We start from the raw sequence: 24,761 nt of genomic DNA, 5'->3' as shown, positions 1-24,761 counted from the left end.
ACAACAAAATCTCGCTGGGTGACTAATGACCAATGATACATGGCCTTTTTCTGTGCGGAGCAGGATTCTGAAAGATCTAGGCTATGGATAGTCTCTGCAGCCAAACCCTATGGGTGGCCAACCGCTGTTGCATGCAGCCTTCAGCTCTGGGGACAAGGTCACAACACCTGACACATTTTTAGGATATTCCATGGCTAGTAAAATATTTGAATTGGTATTCACAGTATTTAAATTCATTGAAAGTGGCTATTTTAAAATTCAGAAAGAAATCCTATTTTGGACTACTTCAGTCTACCTGAATCTAATGATGATTGCAATTGTGTTTGAAAATAATGACTGAGCAAACCATCTTGTACTACCTAAGGAAGACGGAAGCCAAAATGTTGTAGTGGAAATATATTTTTGTTCCTTGGTGAGTCCATCTGTTTGAGTCACATCTTTGTTGGAGGACCAACTTTTTCCGTAGACGAACCATTTATTGTTTTGCTAATAACTTTGGCATTGTTTGACTAATTGTCACAAACATTTCAAAACTAGTGTACCAGTTACTTCAGCTGCTGTCTGGACAGTATCAGGGTGATTCATAAAGTGAGGGCCGAGAAGAAGGGGGTACCAAAACGATTTTTCCTCATGCAATGTTCATGGGGATTTTGTGGATTTTAGACAACTACAGCTGGAACCACTGAACAAAATTACATCACATTTTGCAGAAAGATACATCTTGGTCTAGGAAGTGGCCTCTTGGTAACGTGTTGTAAATCTGCTCAGTAGTTTAAGAGTTCTTAAAGAAAAAAAATATGAATATCTAGGTATGCGAATTCAGGCGAAAAGCAAGGCCCTGATTGGCTGGCCACAACCTGAAAGGAAAGTTGCAGTCACCATTTTGTTTCTTAGCTGGGCCCAAGGAAGGAAAACATACATAAAATAACACATAAAGGGTCAGGATAGAGGTATCCTGACTCCATACGACACATGGAGGGGTCACTGGGGAACCCCTCATGTGCAAAAACGTGGCCAATTGTTTTTAAGAAGATCCACGGATTCACCGAGGCACAAAGCATGACCCCAGTGTAAATCTGCGATGGATCTACAGATCCAAAACCCAATGGAAAGAAAAAAAAACTCACACACTATACCCCAGCAGTGGTTGTTTTAACATATGTTATTTATATATTACTTTACATTACATAAACCATAGCAATTCGCTGGAAAAAACAAAGGTTAAAGGGACGCTATACTTAGGTAGATGTTTTACCCACACAAAACCATAGAAATTCAGCAGTAATCATTATAGTTATACTTACCTCAAGAAACTATAACTCGTGCAGTTAAATAACTTTAGATCACGAGTTATAGCTTCCTAACATAAGTATAACTATTACTGCTGAATTTTTATGTTTTTGTGAGGATAAAACATCAACCTAACTATAACGTCCTTGTAACCTTTGTTTTTTTTTACTGAATTACTAATATATATATTACCTACTGGCAGTCGCCAGTAGCTAGTTATAGTTAGGACCTAGATTCCATTGAAAAAGTGTTTTTTAGCTTGCCTATATCTTTGGCGCGGTTTGACGAATCTTCACAAACGGGGAGATATGTCTCAAAAGGTGTGTTTGTATGACAAGCTCTTCTTGAAAGAACTTTCTGTATGTTCTTGTTACAGCACTCATGACATCTTTGATAACATCATTGATAATATCAATGTAATATTTGCAGTAACATTTTTCACAAAAAACTGTGCATGGTGGGGGCTCAAGGTATAACTATAACAGGTGAATTTCTATGGTTTTGTATGCTTAAAATGTGAGCCTAACTATAACGTCTCTGTAACCTTTGTTTCTTTAAATGAATATTTATATATAAATTATCCTCAAACAAGTGCTAAAAGTGATTTATAATATTTATTTGAGAACACACATTTTTTCTATATATTAGAAGATTAAATGTTGCAAATCATTAGTTTTTACAATATGATAATAATCCTATGCCATGGTAGATATATAACATTAGTATGGATGATCTTGATTCACCTATATGGATGACATTCAGTAGTTTGGATTGTAGACTATTACGTTACAATATGGCTGCCAGGTTTTCTAACTTCATAGTTATGTTGTTGAAATCAAAGAAGGACTAGAAGATTCAAATAGGTGTGTGCAAAAATTTCTGCCAATGTCCAGTTGAAGGCTTTTGCCGAAACGTGTCGACATTTGGCCGGGACAGCGTGTGTTTGTTGTTTTCTGGCATTATTTTATTTATTATATATATTTTTGAGTGATTTTTTTAAATGTATTCAGATTTGCCTATGAATTTCTTTTTCAATAAATGGAGCCGACGATTTTTCATATTAATTAAGTTGGAACTGTTTTTTCATTATCTACTTTTCCACGATCTCGATATTGTGCAGCCATTTGGTGCTGTAACACCACGCACCGTTTTTTTGAAATTCATATATATATATATATATATATATATATATATATATATAGACATTTTAAAGGTTAGTGAGTGTGTATTGCACAAGGGTTTGTCAGACTAAAAGATACTAGAAAATCTTAATTGCAGGTGAGTTTACTGTCACGATAAAAAACAGAAATCCAATTGGTAACTTACAAAGCCCAATCTACTGCAACGATAAGAGTGATGTCATCAGTAGGAAGGCCAACAGATGTAAGAACGATGACCATTGTGACTAGCCCAGACTGGGGGATTCCAGCTGCACCTATACTCGCTGCTGTTGCAGTTATACTGCAAAAGGAAGTGAAAACAAATGCTCTGTCATTTTCAACCTGAAATGATTCACATAAAAATGATTAAATACATTGCATGTGCGCCTAGTTTACCCAGTGCTCCAATAGCCGTAACACACAATCCTATTTTCTCATAAATGATTGTTATAGAAGCATACCCTTTTGAGGTTTCCAGCTTCACAGAATTAGGTCTATCTGAATTAGAGTTGTAGAATTCACAATTGGAGGACAAACTCCTTCATATTTGCTATTAAATTTGTCAATAAATTTATATAGAGGGATCAGTTTGATAAGCAGTTTTAAATATTCCATTAATGCTCCACAACGAAAAATGGATATTAGCACAAAATTCACCTCTATACTCAAGTATTTAATTTAATCTGCCATAGTGTAACAGTCAGCATGTGGTTGGTAGTTTAATTTTAAATTGGAGTCTAAAATAGTACTCCTATAGTTTTGCATACTCTCACCTGCAGTGTAACATCATATAAAATTAGAATGTTTAAGCTGTATTCATATACAATTGGTATAAATAGAAAGGACTTTGCCCTCTATCCACTTTTACTAAACAAAAGCATTTAAATGTACTCATTTAGTACTACTTCCATACTCATAACTGTGTTTGTGAAATTGCCTTGTGTCTTGACAATACTGTGGAAATGTTCCATTTACGTATTTTCTTATGTTTAAGCATTTTTTTTGCAACCTGCATGTCCAACTAAAAGCCTTGTGATCAAACTAGTGTGTAGTACTCTTCAGGAATGTGTGTGAGGTACTGACAGTCCAACCGGACATTGCTCCTGTCTGGGATTCCTAGGCCATTACCCCTTTCGCGTCAGGGTGTCTTTTAAAGGACACTGTTGAAATCTCTGTCTTCAGAAGTTTCCTGAACCACAGGTAGTTGGGGTTTCAAGCTATGTTCTCCTATTTCACATAAAGTCTGTGTTCCATCTTGCTGCAAAGGGTGTTAGGATGCAGCCATTCACATTTGATAAATATTGGTGCTTAAACGCTAGGCAAAACAGCGGTTTCAGCAGACTATAAAGAGATTATGAGTTAAGGCAGGGGTCTTCAAAATGGTGGGGTTGGACTCCCTTAGGGGAGCCTGAAGTGATCGGGGGCAGGCTCTGTCCAAAAGAAGTAGCATACTAACAACCAGGGCTCTGTTTTAAGCTGAAAAAAATGAGCAGGAGCAAGCCACTCTACAAAGGGCCAATACTAACATGTTTGTCATTTATATCCAAGCTGCGAGTACGTCTCATAAGAGAAGAGACTCCATATACTCTTCAAAACCCCCACCCTCACTTCTAATGATCATGCTGTGGACACTTTTACACTGTAGTAAGACCTGCCTGACCAAATAGTATATTTGGCATCATGTATTTTATTGCATTTTCAAAACAGTGACAGACCTCAACTGCAATGTTTAAATAAGTATATACTTATTTAAGCATTTCTAATTTAATAGAATAATTGTGGAAAATCTGGAGGTGAGCCTGATTTTTTTTTTTTTTCCCATGGAGGGGAGGGCAAGGCATTAAAAAGTTTAAAAACAACTAAGTTAAGGTGTCCCAGTTAAAAATAAAACGTGTGGAATCCTAGTTTACTACTAGAGAACCAAAAATGAGGAACTTGCCTGATAGTGATAATTTGTCCCAAGTCAAGATCGTATTCGTTGACCTGTGCGATAAAGATGGCTGCTACGGCTTCATAAAGTGCGGTGCCGTCCATGTTAATGGTGGCTCCAACGGGAAGAACAAACCTCGCCACGCGTCTGTCGATTCTGTTGTTCTCCAAAAGGCATTTAAGAGTGATTGGTAGAGTTGCGGAACTGTATCAGGAGGTTAAAAGCATAGTTAATAATTAAAGCTCTTTACTTCTCAGCTATGTCAGTAGATGAATTTATCAAATTGTGAAGTGAGACATTTTGAAATGGATTCTCTGCATTGAAAACACACAGTTGTACTTGAACAAGCAAGATGTTATCCAGATGCCCACTGCAGCTTGGCTGGCACAGTTTACCTTGCTCCTCCCGGTCGGGTCCCTTCCTGTACCCCAGGAAACCAGGCATTCACCATTCTGGCATTCGTGATACTACTACCTCCACACTGCTGTCTTCTGCTTGCTGGTCTCAGCTTTTATCCCTGCTTTATCTCAAATTCCAGTGCCCAATCTACTGCTCCTTTTTTTAATGTTATTATTGCTGTGGTTAGTTGTATTGCTGAGGATGGCATATTATATTGGTGGTCAGAAGTTACTTTTTCTGTGCCATTGTCTCTCCCCTTCTCCTCATCTGCCCTCTGCCATCCTGCACTTTCCCATCAGCTTGCTGCACGCGACACTAGCCACTGCTTTTATGTCTTTAAATATTTTTTGACATACAAGCAAATCTAGTCCTCATAAGTGGATCAGTCTATGAACTATACACATACAATAGAGGATTACACCCTTAGAAATGTGCAGAAAGTTGGTTAGGACTGATGATTGATATAAAAGAAGTTTGGCATTGTTGTGACCAACAGATAGCCATAAACTTTCCAAAGAGTGAACTCCTTACTGTAGTATCTAGTGATCTAGCAACCAACGGTTCACCTCAAACTCTCAAAAGGGTGAAATTTCACACTGATGTCCTGCCCAAATGGAGTGATCTAGCAGACCACAGATCATCTCAAACTCTGCAAGAGTGAACTTCTCATTTGTTGGCCTGCCAAAAAGGAGTGATCTAGCAGCCACTTCCTTTTACTAAGGACTTTTAACTACCTAAAGAAAGTGCCCTGTTTGTATATATAATCCGTATATTTCTCAATCACCTCTTACCTCGAAGATGTCGCCAAGGCAATCAAGAGTGCTTGTAGTATTCCCTTGATGAATGAAAAAGGATTCTTCTTGGTAAATATGAGATAAAGTAGGGGCAGGAGAATGACGCCGTGGATAAACAGCCCCGTCATCACTGTCATGGCGTATAGGCCCAGTTTTCTCCCAATCATTTCCGGATCCTCCATGTCCAGAATCTTTCCAGCAATGAGGAATACAATGCCGAATGGGAAGTACCTGCAGATACAAGAACATACACAGAATTAGAAACAATGTTACTGACCTCATTCATGACATAGTAGTTAAGCAGATCTATGACACCATCAATTAAATCGGGGATCACACAAGAAATGACATCATAAATGAGGAAAACAATTTATAATGGCCAATACCTAAGGGGTGTAAGCAAAGTATGAGGCACCAAAGTCAGCATAGGGCCTCATTAGGAACCTGGTGGTCTCATGACCGTCAGATTTGCGGTGGCGGTCGGACCGCCGCCAATGCGGTGGTCCGAGTGCCATATTATAACAGCGGCGGTTGCGCCGTAGTCGGACTGCCAGTACCGCCAGGATTAGTCGGTCTGCCAGTAGGTGCAGTCCTAATCCACCAGGTCAGCGCTGCAAGCAGGGCTTTTTCTTCTGCCAAAATCATAATAAGGCCCAAAGTCTGTGAGAAAACTAAGAACCCCATCTCATAAATCATACTGTGCATCAAGGATTTCATCTTAAATGTCCACAATTCTCATAAATGGAAATACATGCATTACGTAAGAATGTCATTATAGGAAGGAATGCTAATGGCACCATACATGGCATAACATATGAGAAAATCAATCACACTACCTATTAACTTATGGCATTCACAAGCCATTACATCACCCAAGACATAGAGAATGTGTGTCTTGACTCTTCCTTCCAGGAAGATTCATATCCATGTTGACCTTCCTACAATACTTCATTATTTATTTCTAATGGAAGTATTGTTGTCTAGCCATTTTAGTTATAGCTCCATGCACGTTAGTTTAACACACTAGGCCGCTGTGCACTTTGACCTAGATATATTTTATTCGGCTTCGCATTGTTATTTTTACAATAACCAGTTTTACGGTCTTGTTTTATTTTCATTGATCTAACTGTTTTTGCTTAGCCCAGCACTGTGTTCTCAAACAAGACATTCTTGATCACTTTGTGCTCCAGCCAAGGCTACAGTTTGGTACATTGCCGGTGAACGTGGTAGAAGTTTAGTCTCCAACATTCGTAGAAAATACACATCCTTACGTAGGGACATTTTCTTAGAACATCAGCTGTGTTATTATAAAAACACTTCTTAGTCCCATTACACGTTAAGAGGGAGATTCCAGCCAGGGAACCACAACTGTATGCTGATTGCTGAATGCTTCGCTGCAGATGCTAATGCAGACTACAGGCCTTTGCTCAGGTATGAGGGTTGATGTCCTGGGGGAACCTGAAAGGCAGAATTAGAGCTTAACATGCGGTGCTTTATGACTTAAATAGTAAATAGTCCATAAATCCTAGTGACAATATGATAGCATTATTCTTGTGTTTCACTCTCCTCGTCACCATTTCAATATTGTCATATTGTGTTGTACTAGTTATTGCAGCTCACTCTTTGCTATCTAAAATGCAGTTGTTTTTATTAAACTAGTCATTAAAACTCATACTGCTTCCTATTGTGATTTATATATGAGACTGAATTGTGAATGACAGAACTGGATACGACCTGAGTGACCACGACTTCCCTGAGAAGCCTAATATGTCATGCGCTCGGCTGCCCAATCATCCCTATCTTCGGGTAAAGATGAGGCACTGCTAGTTAGCCGGAGCAAAACCCGGATTTAGAGTAAAAGGAGTCACCCACAGTGGGTCAGACTCAGTCTCCCACACCGTGGACGATCTTGCTGCTCAAAATCCAGTAGTCTCATTAGAATAATGAGCGCCTACGCGACAGTATGTAATTTTGAGTAGCAACTGCAGGCAATACTTTTTAGCTGTTGTGATTTAATAACACTGAATTGTGGGTCTTACCGAAGTAATATGGGGACCCATTGAGTTTTCACTAAAGAGTGTCTAAAGAAGTCAACAATTATGTGATGTAAGTTTCTCAATTCCTATGTTGTGACTGCCAGGTTTGTCACTTTCAAAGTCCTTGTAATTTTTATGAAATAATGCAACTGATTTTTTATCCATCACTTTACCAGTACCATTTTGTGCAAGCTTGTCTTCAATTGTATTTTGTTTTAACCTTGTGATTTTTTTCTCTTCTCCTACTGCACCATTGAGTGCAATTAAGCATAAAGCCACATAATAGATGCTTTAAAGAATTTCAAAACTATGGCTGGTGCTGAGAATTTTAAAGGATGTTCTAATTTTATGCCTGGTTGTGATTACACTGCAGGTGCACTACAGGCTTCCACTACAGGCGATGAATGGAAAGCTTGGAAATGTCTCAGCCACTGGCAATTGTCGGTGGCAACATTTGAGTCAATACAGTAGTTGTTTTGTTTTATTTGGTGCACTGCACCACAAAAGACATGGAGCAACCTTGCAGATCATTCTTGCACCAAGAGAACCAGTTCACTGAAAAACTCACAGGTGCTGTACTTTCAGAATGAGAATTCAAGACACACCCAGACAGGATTCATCTTGCTGGGCCTCATCCGTGTGGTGAAACGTAAAGCCTATGGCTCATGAAGAACACAGGAATGCCGCCATCTTCAGAAAAAATACTGCCCTTTTGGTTCATGTGTTCACGTTATGGATAGGGTTATATTTACTATTGTAATACAAATTATTGTATAATAGTATGTATTGCATTTTAACATGCAAATTGTGCCTCTGTTTTAATAGCTATTTAGGAATTCTTAAAATATTTTGCAAATACTTTCACAGTTACCTATTCTTATATTCCTAAATTTGGAAGAAATGAAACTGGTTTCATTGCTTTTCCTACTATTTGTTTTTTTACTTATCTTGACTTAAAAATACCCCAATATTGGTAAAGTACTGGCTAGGTGGCAACCCTATTATTACATCATCCATGGATGAGCATGCCCTTTGCACTTTGGCATCCCGTTGAAAACAACAAACATTAAAGCATTTGCAAAAGTCTTAGGGGCAGATTTAAGAGCACCTAACGCCTAGCCTAATTTTTTTTTTTACGCTAATGTGGCCCAGCGAGGCCAAAATCGCCACGCCAAATTTGCAAAGTTGTGCAATACATGAATTGCGCTACTTTGTAACCCTTTGTGTTACATTATGCCTGAGCCAGGCATGATGTATGCAATGAGGGCATTCCCCCATTAGGAAGACCAAAAAAATGGCGCAAAGAAATCTAAGAGATTTCATTGCTTGATTTTTTTCACCACTTTTAACGCCTGCTTAGAGCAGGCGACAAAATGAGGCTCCCATTGGTTTCAATGGACCTCAGTAGGCTTTTGTAGGATTAGCGTAAAAATGTGTGATGCTAGTCTTGAAAAGCTCCAAACTGGCGTAAAAAATGTTGATGCTAGTTCCCTAACCACTGCCATGGTGCGCCGTATATTAGATGTGCATACATGGTGGCACTAGGGGTGCACTAGGGGTGCACTAAGGGGTGCAGCGCCACTTTTCTTAACTCAAGGCCTAAGACTTTGGCAGTCATTTGGCCAGTCGTGTTTAAAAAAAAATGTTATTGTTGTCCCCTAGCTATGTATAGAGTTAATCAAACATACTGCTACATCATAGCTGCCCATGGTCTGAGTTACAATGGTTGCTCTGATACCATTTTAGGTTGTTTGAATTTTATGACCACTCTTTCGGCCCTATTTACAAACATAAATTGATATATGGGGATTTTGTTCAAGTAAATCTGCCTTTAGTCTATTACTTTTGGCTATTAAATAATCATGAGTGAAAAGTTACTATTTCTTATTAAACTTAAAAAGGAACAATATTTTAATGTTAAATATTATTGTAAATAAATGTAAAATATGTATTTTAAATGTTGAACAAAAAATGCTTCATTAGCAACTGGATTTTTAATTACATATTTAATTATTTTACTATATTACATTAAATTAACCGATTTTCATAAGATTAAAAAACCCATCCAAAGTATAACATATATATTCATTACTAAGTATGTAAAAATGATTTATAATTATGTATAGAATTAATTTAAATGAACAATTATTTTTATAAAAAACAAAGTTGCATTAATTTTGAAAGTTAAAAAGGTTAAGAACATAGGGGCATATTTATATTCTGTTTGTGCCGGATTTGTGTCATGTTTTATTTACGCAAATTAGACTCAAATCTAACACCATATTTAGACTTTGATGCTAGACCCCGCTAACGTCAAACTATCTCAGTGTGCGTCATTTTCTGGATGTGTGAAACTGCCTTGCGTTAATGATATGCAAGGGTAGGCGTTCCCGTCCCAAAAATGACTTAAACACCCGTGCGCCATATTTATCCAACCGCGCAAAAATACTTCACGGCTGGGAGGCGGAGGCGGAAAATGGTGCAGATCCCGATTTGCGTCAAAAATTAACGCCTGGGTCAGGGCAGGCGTTAAAATGAGGCAAACACACCAGTACTTAAGGAAAACCCACAGAAACAACATCAGAGCTCCAAAAGGAAGACATGGAGGTGCTATTCATCCAGCATGCACGAAGACGCTGAGCACAAGCGTAACAGCAGCAGCTTCCACCACACCAACAGGGACCCCAAAGGCAACGCCGAAGGCAGGAGAGGATATTCCGGACCAGGACAACCCTTCAGGGCCTCAGGGAACATGACATCATCCAGAGGTACAGACTAAACTGGCAAGCCATACAGCAGCTGCTGCGCCACATTGAGCCACAGTTGGCACCCAGCTTGCAGACACCCCACATCATTCCACCAGAGACCAAGCTGCTAGCTGTCCTGCGCCTTGCACATGTTGGCAAGTGGCTCTTTTCAAACCACTGGTGCCATGGTTGCCGGGTTCTCACCGCCCTCATTCTCCGCCTTCCTTACCAAGGTACTGGATGCCATCATCTCCCTCACACCCTGCCACATCAGCTTCCCCAACACACAGCAGAAGCAGCAGGAGACCAAACAGGGCTTCTATCAAATCAATGGCTTCCCACACGTGATTGGTGCCATTGACTGCACACATGTACAGATTGTGCCACCTGCTGCAACCGAGCATCTAGACTGCAACAGGAAGCACACACACTCCATCAATGTGCAGGCCATTGTGGATCACCGGGGATTGATCTCCAACAAAGTATTCTGGGAGTGTACATGATTCATTCATCTTCCGCCACAGCACCATCAATCAACACTTCCATGATGGACAATCTGGAAATGGCCTACTTGTTGGTAAGTACAGGAACCTAGTTATATACAGACTGCACAGCAACCCTGTAGAACACACAACACATACACCACTACATTGACACGTGGCCAGGAAGACACTGAGGTTGTGACACTGGTAGTCATGTGTGATATCCTGACCCAATGGGATACACACCCATGGACAAATGACAGATGCCAATAACAACAGATGCCACTCCAGAGCCACAAAGGACCAATTTAAAACCTCACAGTGACAATGACATGACCTTAACTGGCAGAACAACTTGGAAGATGAACCTTTCAATATCACATCAATAACACTCAATCACACACCCTTCCAACCAATACGTACTGTGTAAGGGGTGTGTAATGTGTTTTGCTGCAGGTCAAACACAATGAGACACATAGCATGATGATGCTGACTCTAATGAAGGTGGCATGGAATCTTTGAGGCAGTACCAACATCTCACATCACTCCTGGTGTGACATTGCCAGCTACCAATAAGGAAGTGTACTGTGCTAAGAACACATATTGATGTGACAATATTGCAAAGTGCACACTGCTACACGTATGGGTTGAGACAATTACACATATACATAACAGATGTACAGGCACATGGACCTTCTGACACTTAAACGTTCACCCCCCACAACCAAGTTAGCCAGCTCACCTGGAGCAGGTTCAGTAGTGTAGGTACACGTTTGCATATGAGCCAACTCGGTGAGGGCACAAAAATAGGTTTGCCTAGAACTTGTCACGCATGGGATATTTGTGCATTGTCAATTGTGAACACTTCAGCTCTGTCAACTCATGGAGATGTGTTGTACATTGTCACCTAGCCAAATCAAAGGACCTCATTGTTGTTTATCACATGCTATTACATATGTTGAATTGGATGGGATGTTCAGGCCGTATAGTGCTACCGTGTTACCACCACAGTGGAATCGATTGTGTGTGTGAAAATATCATGTCACCTCCAGTGAACGCACATGGACACTTCTTGCACATGACTTAATGCATGGGAGATACACAATGAGCTGCAAGTTTACAAATATACCGCTGATATCAGGTCAATCACCCAAACACCAGTTTTGATAATTAAACAACCCAATGCAGAACGAACATCCTAGAAGCCTAGGATCCCACACAATAACACAAACACAGAAGAGTCACGGACGACACAAGATAACAACTGCCATGCAAAGTGATAATCAAGGTGCAACCAACACCCAAATATTTACACTAATTTTCTCTTTCAGCTGATCAGGGTTATGGGATCCAGCCATGGATCATGACCCCATTTGCCAACCTAAGCACAGCATCAGAGCGTGCCTATAATAAGGCACATCGGAGGACACCCACCAAAATAGAGAGGACTTTTGGCATCCTGAAGTCCAGATTCCGGTGTCTCTACATCACCGGAGGCTGCCTCCTATATTCACTTGAAATGGTCTGCAAGATCATTTTGACCTGTGTCATCCTGCACAACATTTGAGTAAGGAGGAACATTCCCCTCTATGAACCAGACCCACAAATGCCTGGAGAGGAGGAAGAGGAGGATGCTGTTCGTGAAAATGAAGGGGACCATCCAAATACTGCAGCAGGATTGCGTCGCAGACAACACATTGTACAAAACTTCTTCTAACTATGGTCACCATCACCACTTTGTTATCATATGTCATTAAACACCTACCTTCATCACTCAATCATGCTCTGGGTAATTATTATGCATCACATGATCCCTAGGAATCATAATCAGAGTTTAGCCTCATGGAGCATTCCAGAAATACAGATTAGAATACTGAAAAAGCCACATCACATTTGATGGGTATGAATGTACAGCCAACATCACACACAGTGAAAATGACATATAGCCTGTCTATTTCACATGTGAAGGGCAATATCAGAGGCCCACAGCTATGACACACATCCATATTGCCAATATAGTCCATTGCAGCACATGACACACAACTAAGACAGCATGAATCATAAGGTAAAAAAAGTGTTTCATACATGAGGCAGTGGATGTGCTATTGCATTGGTAACAGGAATGTTTGACCAGACCCTTGACAGCAGTAAGTGTGAAATCAGCTATCTTTGCAACGAGCATGTGTGACAAGGAGTCCATCTAAGTTGAAAATGGATAGCACGAGTGCCCCAGGTATGACAAGCATTGCTCACAAGACATGCCCTATGCAGTCCATCCCAGGTAATAAGTTCTGCCACTGCCATGTTTTAAGTCTCTGCCCACCCTTCTCTAGGGGGGCCGGTAAATGGACTATCTGTACCCTGAGAATCTTCATCTACACACACCCAGACTCCCATTCTGACTCCTGTGTGCTTCCCTCTTCAGTATGGCATGCCATAGTTCATCAGTCTGCATGGACTTCAGGTCCAATAATGCACTGCCTGGTAGTTGGTAGGACCTGTAATCAGCTGTCCATTGCTTCCCATGTGAAAGGTCCAACTGGACCTTTGAACTTGATTCTCACCTCCAGGACTTGTGAGAGACTGAAGCTGCACACACCTGTGAGCACTTCCATGCAGACCAGCCATTTGAACCTGCCCTGCCATTGCTGCTGCCTGGAACTGCTTAGAAGCTGCCCTTTTCTGAATCTCCTTGTTGTGCATAGGTGTACAAATCACTTGTGTAACAGAGCCATTGGGGGATTGTGTAACGTTGCAGACCACGACGCAAAAACAGTTTTTAGTTCCCACAGTGTTTTTCCAGCTTTTCCCAGTCAGAGTCTTTTCACTGTGTATTTGCCATGTTCATGTTAGTTCCTGACAGAGCCTGCATTCTGTTAGCCTGACTGGTTCCTGTCTTTGCATTAACCATAGAGGTTCCCTGTGGCTACATTTGTCTCATAGTTGCTTTCCATGCCCTCTCTATCCTCCTGGGGTATTGAGTCTGGTAGGTCTATGATGAATCCTCAAATCGATAGTATAGTTTAATCAGTTTCCTTATTGTATTCTGTTTTGGGACATGTATTCAAATTGCCTAATCCATCCCCTATCCCTTGTCTGGTTTTGCGTGTATTCATTAGTGCCAAACAGTGACAGTGTGATATGGCTGTATGTATGGATTCGGTACGGTGTCTCTAGCACAACAAACAAGGGTTGACAATGTGTGTGTAAGTACAAAACATATTGTGCCCTGACGGTCCACACACAGATTCACTTCTGCCACCACCTTTTGATGGTGCTTGCGTGGTGACTAGCTGTGAGATTAATCAGCACAGAGGCACCGATGTTCCCTGTTGCAGTGGGGATTTTAGAGGCCACCCTGTGTACAAATGTTGAGATGAAAGCTGCCTGTTTCCTATTACTGATCCATAATGTTTTTAAGCACACCAAGGTTGCCCTGTCATCAGCCTTATTAAAGGTCTGCAGTGCCATAGCTGAACTATCCCCATGTGTGTCGTTAGTTGTTCTTTGGCTTTAGTTCAAATCTGCTTTGAAGAATACTCAGTTAATTCAGGGACTGGCTCATGACTAGACCTGCACGTAACTGTGACAACATGGAGGCCAATTCTGACACACAGTACACATGGCCACACACTTGAACTGGACACCTTTGTGCACTGAACCACTGGAAAAATGTGAAAACATGCAGCATGGTCTGCTGGTCCTCCACAGCCACAGGAGAAACATAGGTCATTTACATGACTCAAACTGTGGTGTACTATAACGTTTTTGGATTGGAGTTGGGACTGTGTGTAGCAAACACTGTACCTACCTAGCATGTTCAAAGGCCTGACTCATGGGTAGTATACACACATGTGACCATGAAGTGGTAGCCAACATTCCATTACATGAGATGGCTTACATTTGTAACCTTGCCATTATCAACCGTCCTCTATCTATCCTGTGTATAGTTTGTCATGGGAGATGTTTTGTCCCCAAAGTCAGGGAAGCTCACACAGCATAAGACGCAACAAATATGACAAATACATATCATGACTGATATACCTCAATGAATGGCATCTGATGGTTAACCACAATTACAACACATGCATACAAGCACAATATGCTAAACTCGTCTTGTGACGTTCACACAGAGGCCCAACAACAATTGAAATAGCCAATTCACAGACATAAACACACAGGCCATGAGTGAATTTTTTAAGTTGTGCACCACCTGCTCAAACTAGGGTATACCAATTTTAAATCCAAATGTTTGGGTTGTTGTTGCGTCAGTTAAGAGTGCTAATCCGGCACAACAACATGAGTATTTTGGTCCGCAGTAGTGTGGTCTGCCACATGTGCCCAAACACTAGAACACACACAGCAGGCCCTAACAGCCTATCTTTGTGTAGGTATAGCCTTCATGTATGTTAAGAATGAGAAAAATGACACAAACACAGTTCAAGACAGATATTTTGACGCAAAAGTGTCAAAAAAAGACGCATATGCGTAAAAATATGCTGCATATGCATTAAAAAATGATGCTCACAGGAATTATACATCAATTCCAACACAGCACCCCATGAAACTGGTTATCCATGAAAAATATATTGATCCTTGAATGCGGGGAAATTTTTAAGCATATGCGTCAAAAATTATTGACGAAAAGCCCATAAGCGTCATAAAATTTCACGCAATATAATAAAAACGCACCGCATTTGAGACAGGAAGTGATGTAATAGGATATCCTGTTTACAGAAAAGGTACAGTGGGTGTACTTTCACTTTGCAGTCTGTGATTCTTCTAGAATGTGTGGCTGTGTAGAGAGTTCTGTCTGTCAAAATTGTGCTTTTGTCTCCTGTGTGCCATTTCAATTGTCATCTGTTGTTTTTGTAATTGTCTCTGTAAATCAGTGCAAGTGTTTTTTTGTAATTTTTTGTGTCAAATGTTATCTTTTTACTGTTGGGAGTGTGTAGTGGGTATTCTTAGTTGGGGTATTGTTGGGCTGTTTGTGGGTTCTTTAAGTTTCATTGTCATACCTCCTTTCCCTGTATTTCCCTCTTTTCCCTTTCCTATCCCTATTATTTTTGTGATGTTGGGAAGGCCACGTCTGGGGAGAATGGGTGAGGAGGAGCTGGGGGCTTTCATTTGGCTGGTGTGCCACTTCCTCCCCCTGATGTTAGAGGCTGCTGGCAGGGTGATACAGGGGTATCATACCGAGGCGACGAGGCTCAGCTGGTCCAAGGTGCTGTTCCACCTAAAAAGAGTGTTCAACAGTCAGCGCAACAACCACCAACTCAAACATCGCTGGGCTGACCTTGTGGCGAGAGAGCAAGGCCTGCTGGACCACCTGGGTGTGGTGATTAGTGGCCCTGTTGGTGAGTACAAATCAGACTAATGTGTACAGTAAAATGCTCTGTAGTGACAGTAGCAGATTTGGTGACATGCTGCATGCAATGTTTGTGGACATGTGGAATGCAAGTTGAACATACAGTGGCCCTGATTTATACAATATTTGCTACGCATTACCGTCATTTGTTGATGCAAAAGCTGCACAAACTTTCAAAAGACAACTTGATCCTGTACATTAGTGATGCTTTGATGTCAATAGATGATGGTAATGCGGCACAAACAAATGTATTATTCATGGCCTGTGAGTGTACCAGAAATGAGAGGTATTTCACATGCTAATGCAAGCAATGAATGTAGTCCCCAATTATTTTGAATACATGTCTGAACTGTATTCATGGCCATACCTACAAAGATCTTCCTAACCTCTGGTAATATCTTAGGCTCATATATTGACTTGGTTTGTGCAGCATTTAAATTAATTATGGATGCCAAAGTAATGCACACTTGATAATATCTAAATGTTTGGTGCTACTTTCTAAAGCTGTAGTGTGAAAACATTAAGCAAATGCTACACATAAAACAAAATAAAAAGATCTGGCCCTATGTTCATTGTTCCTGTGTGTTTTATTTTCCCTTGGCCACAATTGCTGGTACAGAGCTGATGCATTTGCCATCTGTGTCACTTAATAGCCAAGCAATTTTCATAAGTGAATGGCGCATCTTGGGATCCCTGAACTTTGTGAATGCATTGTCACAAATTATTTATTTGCATGATGTGTGCAAGGGACCCTTGACTGCTTCCATCATACATTTAAAGTGACAAAATAGTTTGCTAGCTTACGTTTGGTACACCCCTGCTGATCTAGTGCAACATATGTACAATTGTTAACTTCTCAGTATGAAGGCTATCACAGTGTATGCTAAGATCAGCTGACCAGCATTCTTGTGACTGCTGCCATTCCCAAGGTGCATACAATTGAGACCTACCTCATCAAGATTGCCACAGTAGGACATTTGCTAAACCATGTTTCAATTGGGGGACAGTGTCAGTTCATCGTATAACCACTGATCACCCAACTTGGCAAATGTAAGATGATGAATGTGGCTAACTGTGATCTCCAATACCTGATATAGCTGCACAGGGCCCTAAGTAACACATTTCAGGTGCAATGACTACACGTGTGCCCATGCATTTTGTCACGGATGATCAAATTAGACACTGACAGCATATATTTCTTTGTTGTTTTGATTGAGATAAATGGCCAATCCATGTTTATCGTAACATTGTCATCAAGTAACATACAGGATCCCTGCTATCATGGTGTCATAGTGGTCATATACGGCTCTGGGTACACTGCCAATGTGGCATATGAACCTACATACAACATAGGCACACATATAATGGACCATAGAAAGCACAATAAATCCTAAACTAAACTCAACCCACATGAGCATCCCACAGTAACTCATTGTCCCTTGATGCACAAGCCACAATACCTGAGTGACTGGTATTGCAGTGTACCAGGAATGTGGCTTTGCATGTCTCTCATAACAACAAATGAAGAAATGGAGTCCCCTCTAGAAATAAATCTGCACAAAATTGAGTAATCATGTTTGGCACCACATGATTGTTAGGGCCAGTGCATGTGTGCATATGTGTGTCTATCACTCAATGGAGTGACAGGGTCAATACATGTTTGAGGTAGTATGTCTGTTGGGGTGTGTACATGCCTGAGGTGCTGCTCTATCATATAAAATGTCACACACAGTGATTTGCTGCTCCAAGTTTTGTACAATGAGCAGACATTGAGCACATTTCACCCTTCCATGTTTTACAGGTGGACCAGCCCCCTACACAATTGGAGAAGTGTCTCGATTTGCGGACCCAGACATATCCAGTAAGTGTTGATATGTTAGTTCTGTGTTGTGTTTGCAGCTGTTGTGTGATTGACTCTTGTGCGTTGGAAACATTGCAAGGTATGATGTACTGGCACATGATCTGATATGTGACTTGCCAGCAGTTTGACATTTTGTTCCATGTTTGAGTTGGACAATCAGTGGCAGAGAGTAATATTTTGGGATTCTAGTGCTGCGCTATAGGCATAGGTAGGTGAACAGGGTGATATTTGTTGCTCCATTTCTGCCAGTGATAAATTTGGTGGTGGCCATTTTCATGATTTAGTCAGCAAGTTATACCCTGATTCACACAGACCAGTGATGCCGAAGTATTACCCACAGACTTGAACCTTCCTGTTAACTAATGAACATTTAGGACTGTATGTTTGACTTCCTAGCAGCATCTAGCTCCACATGTTGTGCTCCGTTTATGTGGCACTTGAGTAGAATGTCATAGATGTGCATGCAAGTCAAGCCCAGATGGGTGCTTGCATCTATATGCTTGTTTTTGGAAAGGTGTTAGTGAGATCAAATTATGTTGACTAGTTGTCAGCCCTCCTTACCTGTGGTGGACTGACTAAACCAATGGACAGCTGTCCAAAGCTTCCTGGCTGTCCTTGATGTTTGAAAGTATGTGTTGCAAGTCCATCACCCCCTGAAGCACAAGGTTAGGGTTATTAAATTTGTGTACATTGGTGTCAGGATCCCAGTGTAGAAGACAGGCATGTAATTCCAACATTCATTTGTTCCAACCTAGGATACCCCCTCATGATTAGCAACTGCATACCGTCCAGGAAATTTCATTTACAAATCACAGATCTTGTGGGCCTTGATTGTCATCCAGAATATAGTCATTAGTTGGCTTGACACATGTGGAGTACTTGCAGCATTTGTTATGTGACTAATGGCAGTACAATGATGCACAGCTCATTTAAGTAGGTACACACCTTTTTGAGCATTGCTGTGCTGTTAGATGGTAGATGTGTAGGCTGCGTTGGCCTGTCATTCCTCAGGGACATTTTATGATCTGTTCTGTGATTTGGACTGTTGAAGCTAATTTTGAGGAAGTGTTAGAATATCATCTGTAGATGTATCACACAATGATGTCACTAATGTTTGGCTTTCTCTATTTTTACAGCTGCCAACATGAATGCCCAGGAGATCAGGGAATTCCAGAGGCAGGCGATGCGGTACCGCCACATACTGGATGTGGAGTCTGGGTTCCGCAATATGGCACAGAGTTATCGCCATGAGAGAGCCACAGGGGTCTGGAGGGCAACAGCCACCACCACCATCACAACTGCTCAGACCACAGTCGCACAAAGGATGGCAGCCACTGTTACGGGTCCGTCTACCTCATCAGCTCCAGGCCCACAGACAGCAGTTCCTGCACCTCCCCCTCTAAGAGGGCACTAGCACCAGCAGTACCATGCACTAGTGGCACACAGACAACCCTAGCTGCAGTGATAGACAATGCCGAATTCCAAGCTATGAGATGTGACATGCAACGGATGTTGCGCAGGATGGATAGGCTGCAGCAGGAGGTGTCCCGCAATAGCAGGAGACTGCGGGGTATAAAGCACATGCTGCGGAGGGCAAATTTGTGACTTTTGGACCATCAGCCATGATTTCCTCCCCTTCCTCCTCTTTCCTGGTTCTTATATTTAGTGGGTTTAGGGGGCTTAGTGTTAGGTTGGAGTAGACTGTTAGTTTAGTTAGTATAAGTGGGTTGGGGGGTGGAGGGGGTTATATTATTACATGTGTTTTATTTTGTGGATGGGGGATGATGTTGGGGTTCATGTGAAAAACAAAAACATTAAAAAAATGTATAAAAATATAAATACCAAAAAAATATATATTTGTTTAGAATAAGATAGTATGTGTTTAGGTTAGTATATGTTGTCCTACATGTGTACCATCATATAAGGGGGGTGGGGGGTTGATGTTTAGAGTGTTTAGTTAAATGTGATTGGTAAGTTTAGATTAGGGTAGTTAGGGCCAGTTGTGGGTAATGTGTAGTTAGGATAGGTTAGGTTAGTTAAGGTGTTTCTCCTAGTTTTATTATCCTTTTTTAGTGTTAAATAAATATTTACTCATCCATGTAATCAGGGAAGTCCAGGACAGGCTTATCCCCAGGAAAGCCATCGTCCTCTGCAATGAGATATTGTACAATTAGTGTGTCCGTGTTGTGGCATGTGTAATGTGACGTTCCTGACTTCCTATTAGTTGTACATTGTGATCTTGGTTCCTGTTCATTGTTCCTGTCATTAAAATTAGCAGTCTCCCAGGCCTGTGCCCCACCTGCATGTCAGATGTAGTGTGGCCAGTTTGGTGAATTGTCTGTGTCACATCCTCTAGGTGTAGGTTCCGTCCAAATTGTATGTTGCCACCTTCTTGTACTACTCAACCCTCCGTCTACTTCCATTATCATGGTGTGGCCTTGCACTGGCTGTGGGTGTTCTGATGGCACTTGCACCACACTTAACAATCTGGAATTGACCCAGTCTCAGATATTTCACATCCACCTATATGTTGTTGAGACCTAGCATATACTATGTGTAGCATTGGGATGGCACGATAAACATGTCAGCATTAGTAGTGTGTACTGCTGATGTTGGGGAATGTGTGCTACATTAGATTGCACTGATGGTCCTAGCAGTGTTCCAATTCCTCTTATGACTGTGCGGGTGTGTTTCACTAGCTAGACACATATGTCCCCCCCCCTCAATGCTGTTGTCTTAGCACTATGGCACTTGAGCTGTTTTTTTTTTATAAAACTGTTTTATTTTTATTAGTATTATGTAGAACAGCACAAACAAAACCCAACAGGTCACTGGTACAATTGGCACAATTACGGTAACACATCAGGCAGGTCCATGATAGAACAGGTTGATGCACACTTTGGAGCCTCTGCCCCACACACTGGGCCACACATCCCTCTCCTATGATAAGACTAGATTCCTTGCCCCATCCCAGCTGCCCCACACCTTTGTGTATTTGGCTGGTCGCCCCAGCGCTCCAAAGACCAGCTTTTACTGCTGCGCACACCAGTCCAACCCACAACGCCACTTGGTGATTGCAGGGGCAGTCTTGGCCTTCCAGTTCGCTGCAAAGTCTCTCTTGGCCACCAGGCAGGACACAACCACAAAAGTCCAGAGACACTTGAGATGTTACATGGTGGCATTGCAGCTATTGTAACACAGGTACAGGGTATACCCTGAAACGTACTGCTGTGTACCTCATAATGCTACTAACAATATCTGATGTTTATTGCGCCTATAGACATGAGCATTTGACAGGATTTGCACATTATTATTATTATTAGTAATTACAGGGGATTGATAACGTTGTCATCCTGAACCCTCTACTTTGGGTTTGTTTGATCCATGGGCATATAACTGCCATTGGCTCCTTGACCTGCACACACAGCGCAGGTGGTAGTGGCAACTGTTGTCAATGGTAAACACCACTTGCGGATATGGCCTGAGACTGGAAATTGAGCCCTAGTTCATGTAGCGACAATAACAGCTGTCGTGTGACAGCAGGCCAGGTTTACATTGTACTCTACCCTCCTGGACTGGCTTTACCTTTCCAACATCCTTTGCATGTCAGAGTACCCCCATGCAAAGATTGTTGGTGTAGTGTTGTGCTGTTTCCCCTGCACAGCCCATGCACCCGTGCCGTGCCCCTTTGCCCTGTCCACTACCTGATTATCATGTCTGACATGCAATGTGTAGTAGGTATGTGCCCCCCCACTTGCTGTTAACAATTAGGCATTTTTGTCCCCCATGCAACTTACCCTGCATCTGTGTTGTTTTCTGGTAGTCTGCGCTGTCCCGTCCTTGAATCCCTTTGACGATCTCCTCAGGGATGACGGCTGCCACCATCTCCTACATGTGATCCAGGGCCTCCTACAGTGCTGCCTTCCTGTTCCTTGCCATTTTTTCCTTGGTTCTGCGCTTGCTGTCATGCCAGCGTGTCTTGCACTCAGTGACTGTTCTCCGTACTTCTGCCACACTGTTGATCTTGTTGCCAAATTGCCTCTCTCCTCCCAATTGGCAATTTTGCGGTGACAAAAAGTTGATGCTGGTGTTCCGTCACCTCTTTCACCAATATTTCCTGCTCTTCTGCATTGAACCGGCACTTCCTTTTCTTCTTCTCCCTCTCCTGGGTCTTGTCTGGGTCCTCCTGGCTGGTTCCTGGTCAGTTGTAGTCTTCCCGGGGTCTCTCTTTGCTTCTGGGATCAATTTTGGGGCTCCTTTGCACATTTTGCTGTGTTTGCGCTGCTTTTTGATGCTATTGCGGCAAAAAGGCACGTGTCCGGTTTGTGGCGTCGTAAACCGGATAAAAGTAATTTTTGCCACATTAACGATATTTTTCTTTACGACGTGGCACAATGGTTTGAGTAAAAAAAAAAATGACTCTAACCCGTGGTTTGCGCCACGGAGCATGAAAGTATAAATTTGATTCCCGGGTGGTGCTAAGAAATGGCGTTAGCCGTCGTTAAACTTTTTGACGCAAAACTGCGTTGGCGCAGTTTTGCGCCAAGAAGTATAAATATGGGCCATAGTTAATAAATAAATACTTTAGCTATATATATTTATTTAACATCAATTTAATGTATATACATATGTTTTTGTACAGTTAAAATAACTTAATTTAATTTCATTTTGGTTACTATGGGAAGCATTTTTAGCACCCCACCCACCATTTTTTTTTGTGGGAAGCTACTGCTGTGCAAGTGGTTGGCCATGCCTGGCACTGCGCTTACTCGGCTCTGAGTTGGACTACATCTACTGCTATTTCTGTCCTTTTTGGCTGCAGTAACCACGGAAGGGCAGTTTGCGAATAGCGTCAGGCTTTCTCTTTTGTCGTTGAGTGTATGTTTCTCCTTAAATCCACCTTAAGCCTCATTAACCAATCCGTACTCCTCTCAACAGCTTCCCTTTTACTAGTAAGTTTAACTCAATGTTCCTGCTACTTTCCTCGTCCGCCTGTCACTATCTACAAACCATGGTCCTGGAGGTGACTCCCCAACTTTCTTACCAGGGTTAAGGAAAGCTGTTGTCCATGGAAAACGGCATGCGTTTTCTTTGGAGGATTATGTCTAGGGTCAAAACAGTTATTCTGATTAGAGATGGCATGGTGCCCCTCATGAAACTATGAGAGACAGATCCACACTTGTTTGAGGACACCCTCATACAAATAATGTACATATCATTAAATAAATACAGATAAAATACATAGTTATTGGTTGCCTTCAGAAAATGGGAAAAATCCAAACTTCCTGGACTTACATTTGACACCTTTGGGCCAAGGGTATCCATGAAAGACAATGCAAATTTTGAAAGTTTGTTGAGATGAAGTGCATGACTTTCAGAAGCAGGAGTCAATAAAATTAAACACACACTTCTATTTATATTTAGGAGTTTCCTTCTGCTTTATAACTTTACCTGAAGATCAAGCCTCCACCATGGACAAGGAACTTATAACCACACTTTGTTACTCTAGTACCTCGATATTGCCATGCCCTTCCACAAATCTTGAACAACTGCAGGTCAAGAAGATCCCACCATTCCTTGAACACACACCAAATGATAGTCTAAAACCCTCAAAAGTTGCCAATAGTTGCTAACATTTCTATATGACATCATCAATATTATCATTTTCTTATAGGAGTTCAAATAAGGTTTCTTCATTATACCATGATTTCTTCCATACAAAACAGTTGACAAACACACAGGACTCCAATATATGTTTGGAGTTCCTTTCGATTTGGCGAGAAACATGGGCCCATAATTATAATTTTTAGCGCTGCATTTGCGTAATTTTTTTGACGAAGAAACGGCGCAAACGTGCAAAATACAATTGTATTATGTAAGTTTGTGCCATTTTTGTGTCAAAAAGCGGAGCAAATGCAGTGCAAAAAAAGTATAAATATGGGCCATGGTTTCCTGCGAAAACCAGAATTTAGAGATGAACAAATACCGAAATCCTATTTGTTCTCCCTTGGGTATTTTATAGCTACACACTGGCGAAATCTTGTAAGAAATTGGGTGAAAAAAGGCTGAAAAATAGGCACTATCCACAGAAATCAGATAAAGTGAAAATGATCACTATAATTATTCACCATTTCTACTGGTGTCCTCGGGGTCATAGTTGTTATACCACTGCATTCCCTAGCTAAGGATTAGTCATGCTACTGGTATTGGTAAAGTTAGCACATGTAATCACATCTCTCACACAATGGAGATCTTAAAGTAAAATGTAGACACAACGAATATTAAACAGATACAACAGAAATTGCAACTGCATCGGGAAAGGGCACAGTCTGAAGGCACCTGTGGTTGGAGAGGGAGTGGTAAATTCAAGGAGGTAAACCAGACCAGGTAGCAACATCTTTCTCACAATCATTTACACCACTTGGGGACAGTGCATCTACCTTCACAATGTAGTCTCACGTAAGACTTCGAAGGTCATGATGGCCAACGTGAGCCCTAGACTGAAGACCCAATTTCGCAGAAAGAAGATGTAGCTCAAAAAGAGAACTTAGGTAGGCCATAGAAATAACGTGCACTATCTGCTTGGAGCCCTCTAAATGTATTACTCTTTCCATGCTGAACATGAAACTAGTCCATTGAAATTTGGGTACTCAAGCCATTATGAGTCACTAACTGGGTAGGCTGTTTTGTTGTT

The 24,761-nt window shown here is 41.4% G+C and overlaps 1 protein-coding gene across 1 annotated transcript in view; it reads right to left on the bottom strand.

Moving 5' to 3' along the window:
• LOC138268137 (excitatory amino acid transporter 5-like) overlaps positions 1-24,761 on the bottom strand; it is a 125,790-nt gene that overhangs the window by 4,801 nt on the left and 96,228 nt on the right. The window contains exons 7-9 of the mRNA XM_069217551.1: positions 5,571-5,804; positions 4,390-4,584; positions 2,617-2,751 (exon numbers count right to left, since the gene is read on the bottom strand). Coding sequence (XP_069073652.1) covers positions 2,617-2,751; positions 4,390-4,584; positions 5,571-5,804 — 564 coding nt within the window. The remainder of the gene's footprint in view (positions 1-2,616; positions 2,752-4,389; positions 4,585-5,570; positions 5,805-24,761) is intronic.

This window comes from Pleurodeles waltl, chromosome 12 (genome assembly GCF_031143425.1).
Source record: "Pleurodeles waltl isolate 20211129_DDA chromosome 12, aPleWal1.hap1.20221129, whole genome shotgun sequence".
NCBI classification, from domain to species: Eukaryota; Metazoa; Chordata; class Amphibia; order Caudata; family Salamandridae; genus Pleurodeles; species Pleurodeles waltl.
Note: the sequence above shows the minus strand (reverse complement) of the source record. Positions and strands in the feature narration are given on the sequence as shown.